This window comes from Athene noctua, chromosome 14 (assembly GCF_965140245.1).
Source record: "Athene noctua chromosome 14, bAthNoc1.hap1.1, whole genome shotgun sequence".
NCBI lineage: Eukaryota > Metazoa > Chordata > Aves > Strigiformes > Strigidae > Athene > Athene noctua.
The window spans coordinates 4,836,942-4,845,443 of record NC_134050.1 but is presented as its reverse complement, the minus strand read 5'-3'; the positions used below and the strand labels follow the sequence as shown (position 1 = coordinate 4,845,443).

At 36.0% G+C, this 8,502-nt stretch overlaps 1 protein-coding gene across 1 annotated transcript; it reads left to right on the top strand.

The window, feature by feature from the left end:
• Positions 1 to 270: 270 nt before the first annotated feature.
• On the top strand, positions 271 to 1,282 carry FSHB (follicle stimulating hormone subunit beta). Its single transcript, XM_074918443.1, has 2 exons — positions 271 to 429; positions 1,046 to 1,282. The coding sequence occupies exons 1-2, from the start codon at positions 271 to 273 to the stop codon at positions 1,280 to 1,282; spliced, it is 396 nt and encodes a 131-aa protein (XP_074774544.1).
• The last annotated feature ends 7,220 nt before the right edge of the window (positions 1,283 to 8,502 follow it).

Here is an 8,502-nt window from a genome sequence, read left to right as displayed (position 1 = left end):
AAGTGGTATGTTACTCTGTTATTATTATTCTGCAAAGATTGCTGACATGCTACTTCAGTTGCTCAGGAAAATCAAACTCTTTCAACAATACACATATGGATAGATCTATTTAATAGCTTTATCCTATGTTCTCACTGATGTTTCTGAAAGCTTGCTATTATAGAACCACTTGAGGGTAATGTGAAGATTCAATTTCTCCCTGTTATTTCCTGTTGAAAATAACTATACATGCTCCTCCAGTACAGATATATTTTTTGCTTTGTACACAGGATGAAGACAGTTAATTGTTACGTGCTGTTATTTTGCTGGAAAGCAATTTGTTGCAATAGCTGTCAGCTCACCAATATTACTATAGCAGTGGAAAGAGAAGAATGTGAATTCTGTATTACAGTGAATGCCACGTGGTGCTCAGGATACTGCTTCACAAGGGTGAGAATCCTAAATTTAATTTCAAGCACCAAAATTAAATATTCCATGTATGAATAATCCATTTCTTCAGTCTGTAACGAACACATAGATAGGATAAGCCTTGTGAAAAAACAGGTTGAGTAACTGCTGTGCTCTTTAACAGGAAAGTAGATACACAGCCAATCTGAACCACAAAGGGAAAAGTGAAAAGTTGCTAGTAAAATTCAGATCTTTATCTGGCTGCACACATGATGTTTATATTGTATAACTAGAGTTTAAAGTATTGCAATCTGGATCTCTGCCTTGTGTTCAATTTGTGGTTGCAAACAGATGCAATAAAGAAGTCATTAATATGTAGACACCCATACTTCGCCAAATAATTGGAAGAATTAAGTAACTGACCTGCAAGACTGTCTGGTGGTGGTATGACACAAATTTGCCGTATGTCTCCTCCTGAAAGGAGAAATCCAAGGATCTAGGTGATATTAGAAGTCTGATCTGAATCCTTTTGATTTCAGTGGGATTTTCCCACTGGTTTAATTAATTTTCACAGAAAGTGATATGAAATTTTATAAAAATTTGGAATTCTAACCCATAACAAATTTCAAAATAGGTATTTCCTTCTTGTCATTTTCAGGATCCAGTATATAAATATCCACCAGTATCATCTGTTCAGCAAACATGTACCTTCAAGGAGATTGTGTATGAAACAGTGAAAATCCCCGGCTGTGGTGACCATCCCGAATCGCTGTATTCGTACCCGGTAGCTACAGAGTGCCACTGTGAGACCTGCGACACTGACAGCACTGACTGCACTGTGAGGGGACTGGGGCCATCCTACTGTTCCTTCAGTCAGAGTGGAAGTAACCAATGAAGGGTCCTTGAGAGGGCAGTTTGGCTTTCAATGTTCACTTCTAAATAAAGGTACTGATCGGGCTTAAGTGGAAGACAACAAGAAAGGCTATCTAGAAACTGCCAAGTTTGAAACAAAGATTTTTTAAGGTCAAATTGGAGAGCTACCGATTCAACTTCTCTTCAAGCCTTCCCTACTTATGCCATCAGTTTCCTTAAAATTATATTCATAGGTCTATAGAACACCGCTTCCGATTCCTTCTGCCCTTGCCTCCTTCTCTCTTACACCTTCAGTCTTTATATTCCTGTATTTCCACTGCCTAGTTTACTTAGCTTATTCTATGCAATCCTATGCTTTCAAAAAGTTCCCAAGTTCCAAGTCCTTACTATCTCCTGCTTTTCATCTCTCCTCAGGATCCACTTATTTTAGAAAGCCTTGCAGAACTTTTTTTCTTAAAACCAACATTTGTGTCCTTACTTTCTATCAGTTGGATTGTAAACCTCTCTCAGCTGAGATCCTGACTTTTTGTTGGCAAAATATTTCACATAGTCATTATGTCTTGTAAATAATAACAGCATGTTTATTTAAGAGCTAAAAATCTATGTTCAGATGTTGAATGTCACCTGAATTCTTGTGCTTTCTCAGTAAGGCATGTTAGCTCAGGCTCAGTGCCACAGTAACACAAATAACATGAACTCTAGTTCATACCTGGGTAACTTGAATTATCAGCTGTCTACTTTCACCTGAGTAAACATATCCTAAGTCAGTTAAACAATTCTGAAAATTTTGCCAAATATCAGAAACACTGGATTTCCTCTCATTATGCAGCAGAATGTAATAATGAGATTTTTTTTTTAACACTAACATAGGAGTCTCACAAATTAGATTAATCCAGAGGCACCTGATCCCGGAAGTGCAAACATGGTGTGATAACATGCCTTGAAAGTAGTTCACAGTAGTCCCTCTGAGAATGGAAATTCATAGAGTTCTGCAGCAACCTAATTCTGCAATGGCCAGTATGAAGTCAAGGTGGTCTGGAAGCAAACTGGAGGACTGTCTGAATCAGAATGGAAAATTATCTCACATTATTGGGAAAATTATCTGAAACCTAGAGAATGAAATCCAGTCAGGAAAACGAAAAGAGGCTGATCTTCATCAGAAACAATCACCTACACAGAATGGAGAGCAACTGGTTCAGCAGCACTTTGGCACTGAAGACTTGGAGGTTATACAAGCGAAGTGTGAGTCAACAGTATCACACCACTGCGGAAAAATGCAAATGTAAGGAGTAGAGCCTACAAGACACAACCTACATTCACCATTCAGTTCAACATGATAGGGGCCTCAGCTGAGTTCTTATTTCCAGCTTTGGACACAGAACTTCAAGGCATTGAAAAACTGGAGAAAATCCACAGAAGAATAACAAGAATGGAGAGGGGCCTAAAAAAACATGTTAGGAGAAAAACATTTAAATAAATGAGGTTGTTTTGCTTATGGGAAGTAACACTTGGGGGGGGGGGGGGGGAATTAGAGGAACCTTTTACATGCTTGAAGACTGTTACAGAGAAAAGGAACAGTCAGTTCTCTATGTTCATAGTGAACAGAACTCATGAAAGATTCAGAGTAGTCACTAGCAAATCTTCCAAAAGGTACAGACAGCTAGACACTGAAATAAATTGTCAGGGGGTTGAGGAAGGAATTAAGGAAGAAATGAACAAACAAAGGAATGAAGGAATGAAGGAACGAATGAAGGAAGGGAGTGGGGTCTGTGGGGTAGTGACCACTACAGGTCTTTAACACACTGAACCTGTTAGGAATGATGGAGATCAAGTTAATTTGCCATGAGGCAAGGGAATGAAGTAGACAGCCTCTTGAGGTCACCTGGTATGTTTGCTTTTGAGACTCTTACAGACATGTTTATTTAAAGGGAATTTGTCTGTTACTCTGGATCTCTCTTATAATAGATAATAGATATTATAACTTATTGCATTTTTAGCTTTTTTACTGAAAGATATTCGTTCTCTTAATGTTATTTATAAGATTAATCTGCATGGATATTTTCTTTGGTCTAGTAAAGTTTTAAAAGCAGTAAAGTAACCAAATTGCCTGTCATGTCAGTTTCAAACATGAGTTGACTTCAGTTAAAACTAAGCATATTATTCATATCAGGAATTATTCCATCCTGGATGAGAGAATTTTAATTAAAATTTCAAAACAAAGTTGCTTGTAATAACATATTATGGAAAAAGATATATTTTCAAAATAGATCTGTAAACACCTGTATTGTCTATTGTGCATTTTTGAATAATAAAAATAATTTTGTTGCACCTCCGTTATGTGTGTCTTAATAAGCCAGTTAAAAAACATGAGAGTCCACCTGCCCACTTTACTATGCTTTAAATCACACATTTTCTTCCTCCCTCATAATTTTTATTGTGTAACTAATACACCCACCTGAGCCATATTTACATTATATGGCCAAATCACATCAAATAAAAGACTGGTATATTCTAGCCTGATCTGGTAATGTGATGATGCAATATTACATAGTTGTAACACAACAGAACTGTGGATGAGAATAAAAATTATCATTAATATTTTACTTAAACTATAGGGATTGAAACCTCTCCAGAGTTGTATCCACGTCTCTGTCACAAATTAGCTTGCAAGTGAAAACAAAAATCAGCTCTCATTTAATCCATCAGACAAATGCATTACTCGTTTTCATTTTGCAATCTATTCAGAACTTCAAAACTAAAACTGTAACTAATGCAGTCAAAAGAGTATTGAGGTTAATATCAGAATGCTAGCAAAAAAATCCTAATCATGTATCACTACAAGCTTCCAAACTCTCACTTCATATCTCGCACACATCTTAGGTACCAACGCTGAGGTAAATACCAAGTCCTACAGACTCAAAGATGCAAAGAGAAAGGTACCCTCCATATAAGCACTAGCCTCTGCCAAGCAACTTGTAGCCTTTGGGAATACCTCTTCTGAACACTTTCTCAATCTCTGTCCGGTACCTAGATACGAGTTCTACCTGAATCTCTTCCATAAAGCTGGCTTTTTGAAAAATGGGTATATCGTGCATTAAAATATTTCTGTTTTCAGAAGATCAATGGGGAACAGCAAACAAATAATTCATTGAATCTATCTTCTTTTTCTAATCATAAGCAATCACAAAAAAGGCTTGGGAAACAAATCCCACATGAATTCTTGCTGTTAACATCACTGAGCTCTGAATGCATGCCTCCATTTATATGAAACTAGAATTGGTATTTTGCTCTGAAGTAAAATCCATTCCAAATCATGTCATCAACTACTTGTTGTTCTACAGCCTGATGGCAAATATTTCACTGTCAGTAGTTTCACTGACAAAAAAATCAGAAATTCTTATAGAAGGCTGGTCTGACTTGAAAATGTCTTGGACTACCTCTGATAGTTTGTAAGACAGACTTTGACTTTATCTTGTCAATGTTTGTTTTCCATTCAGTGCCCAATCCTAATTTCATTAAACTTAGTTTTACATCATTTTTCTAAAGTTTTAGTGAAGGTACATGCAAGCCATGAATATCACTAGTCTGAGATCCAAATCTGCTTTGAGTTATTATTTAAGAAAAATATTTAAGAACTAATTTGTATGCTCTTTACCTAGCTCTGTCATGATGAATAAATGGGAACTCTGTCAAAAGGTGAAAGTCTCAGTATGACATGCTACTCTAAATGCTAATTGTTGGGTAAGCTTCTAGAAACATTCCTAATAGAGTCAGAAGTAGATTTTCAAAATTTCCTACCATGGGCCTAACCCCTTCCATTGAAATCAATAGGTAAAATGCTTTTCAACTTCAATAGAACTATTCTGCCAACAGTGAACTTTTAAAAACTGCATGTTAATTCTATTTTTAAAGGCAGGCTCTGCAAAAAGACCTTACAATATGTCAGTCTTTAGATACTAGCCTACAGAAACGAACTTTACAGGTAGTAAAAAGTAAAATTGACTGTACTACCTATTTATTTACTCCCAGTTCAGTAAAACTATCTCTTTTCTTGAATCACCCTGAAAACAGCAAACCTGGAAAACTGTAATTTATAACCCCTTGGTGAAAGGATACAGCACAGAGATAATACATAACATTGAACTGTCCCTTAAAGACGTTTGAGAGGGACACTTAATGCAGGATTCACTGTGTTGCAATTAATTAAGTCTTTCAAATACCCAGATGTATAGATGAACTGCATGAAGACTATTCATCTCTGCCGACACATCTGTGGGTGAATTAATACTTTATATCATTTATTATGCAGACAGTTTGACCTTGATCTTATGAGTGTCTGTGCCAGTTGTACTTGAAGCTCTTCAGACATCAAGATGGGAACATGAAGTGCAGCAGCAGTTTTCATATTCCTACTAATTGAAATGACTGTTTAATCCTAACTGCCTTTTTAGGTAGAAAGCACGCCCTGATTTTACAGACAAGCAAAGAAATACACATTCCTCACCCTGAAACCATTAATAAAGCATCAACAGCTGTTGTCAGTGCTCAGCTATTAAACCTTGCCTAAATTCTGTAAGTCATTCCTCCTAGCTTAAAACAGGTTTACACTTGCCTTTATAATTTTGGCATATAACTAGGCTCACAATTTTTTCTTTACCATAAGGAAGAAATATAAATGTCCTCTCCTTGTATTAATCCAACTGATGAATAAGAATTTATTAGTTGTTACAAAATCATCAGACAAATCTAGCCTGAGACAGAGATAGTTACAAATAATAGCTGGAAAAGATGAATATCAGGACTCTGGCTTGTACATGTCAAGTTTAGGCTGCACTTAATTTGGGCTATTTGAATGGGAAGGGGAAAGACAAATGAGTGTGGTGTTAATATACTATAGTCCTCCTTCACCCTCCCACCTCAGCAAGTGCATTTTGCTTTGTCACTATGCAATATTTAGCTATATACTTCATTTTCATTAAAAAAATACAACTAGCATCTTAGTTGAAACTAAAAAAAAAAAAACCCTACAAAAAGAGGAGCTAAGTAGTTAATTTGAAAAATTCATTTGGTGATGGCATCCTCGAGATTAGCAGCTCCCCGCCCCCCCAGACAATGGGATCTGTAAAATTTTTCTGTGTATCTCATGTTTCTCTTCAATGTACGTTATTAACATTAGCGATCAAAACCTTGGTCTTTCAATGTGACTTATACTGATAGACATTACAGCAGCTCACAAGGCTGCCAGTCTCTGGGAAATATAGAAAACAAGACAGGAACGGGGTTAGAGAAAGGACATACTTTCAAGAAATCAAATGTCAGTGTTTCATTATGTGTAGGTGGAGGAGAGAAAGAATTAACTAGCTATGCTTCACAGTCATTAACCATTAGTTTTCTTTCATGCAGCAACTCTAGGAGGCAAGAGGTAAAGTCTTCCTTCACACTGATGATCTCTTAATTCACTGAAAAAGTACTGGGGGGCAGAGTGTTCAGATGTATTACTTGTATAGTATGAGGTTATTTTGTATGAGAAAGGAAGGTAAATTCTGCATCTAATATATCTGGATTACATTCAGCTACAGTTATATACACTAAATTACGCTACAGACAGAGATATTATTCAGTCAGAATATTAGTCTAACCCCTAAAATATGTTGTTCTTAAGATATTCAAGACATTTAAGGTAATCTAACATTACCCAATGGCTTGTAGATAAACCTTTGAACAACTTAAGGAATCCAATTTCCTTCTTGCTTCACGTGTTTACATTTAAAGTTTCATTCAAAAACTATCTTAACTTTCATTATCTCCTTCTCTCATTATACAGTATTGGAAAGCCTTGATGCTTTTCTGAATGCTGTGGGAATTCCCAGCAAAATAATATGATAATGAAGAAAAATTTGAAGAAGTTAGAAAACCTTTGTTTCAGACACTGTCAAAATTTATGTCACAGTGAAGCAAAGGGTTATGGATCAGGTCTAATACATTAGATGGGAGATTGATTTACACCATCCATGTGAATGGATACAAACTTGCCCACACTGGCTTTGTTTACACAATCTAGCCTTAATACAAGTAGATCCTGATCTACAAGTATCTGGATGTGTTCATATACTTAGATTATTATGTCTGGAACTCAAAACCACTGTACACTGCGATGCTTAGTTCAGGGACAGCGTAGAAGCATAGCCAAATCAATTCCTGCCTATGCACAATCTGGCTACTTAGCATTTGTTATTCAGCATGTACAACACACAGAGAACTGACATTTTATTCAGCATTTCTCTAAGCAGAGTGTAGCAACTACCTTGTCAAATTCCAATATCCAGCTAGTAAACTCATTAGAGATAAAGAACATGCAGCACTTTGATTCAGTTCACTCCAACACAAGCCCCAATAGATGATCTCTAAGAACAAGCACTGTAGGAAATGGAAGGTGTGTTGTCTGGAATGGTCTTATAGACTCATGAGAACCACCTAAGAATTTTTATTTTCATCTATTTAACACTATAATATTTCAGAATATTTATTTTAAGAATATTAGGATAGCTAATGGGATTACAGATTATTCTGATATAGCATCTGAGGAATATCTGATTAGTTTTTCTTGTACTGTGTGGACCAATATTGATTTGATAATCAAAAATAAAACATCATGAGAGCAAGCCTGGGAATGAACAACATTACATCAGAATAACTAAGACTCAGTTATGAATTTCAATGCTTCAGAGGTTAAATACTCAAGGGTTTGTGATGCCCTTAAATAATTCAGTCTACGTCCTTTCAGTAGATGTCTGATCCATCACTAGTTATTCACTAACACTTTGAAGACTGGAATAGTGTCAGATCTCAAATTAGAAAATTTACTTTTAATGTCACTCTTGTGTTAATTTCTGTCATATTATTTCAGGTTATTTGCCACATCTCAAACTAGGCAATACTAAATGCACAAAAAAGAATCTTCTCTTTCTTGATAACTCAGTATGCCATATGAAAGAAACAAGCAATTCTGCTTTTGACATACACAGCCCCATTGACTTCAAAATGGGAAAAGTGATGTGCCCAAGGATATGGCAATCGATAAGGGAGACTTCAGGACCTCCTGACTTCTCACTCTAGCAAAGCTACATAAAAATACAGTTTGAAGCATTATACAATTGGTAATATTACTATACTACACCAGTTTATTAAAAAATGTATCCTTGTACTTGCTCTGAAAATAAAATAAAAGTTTATGGCCCATGA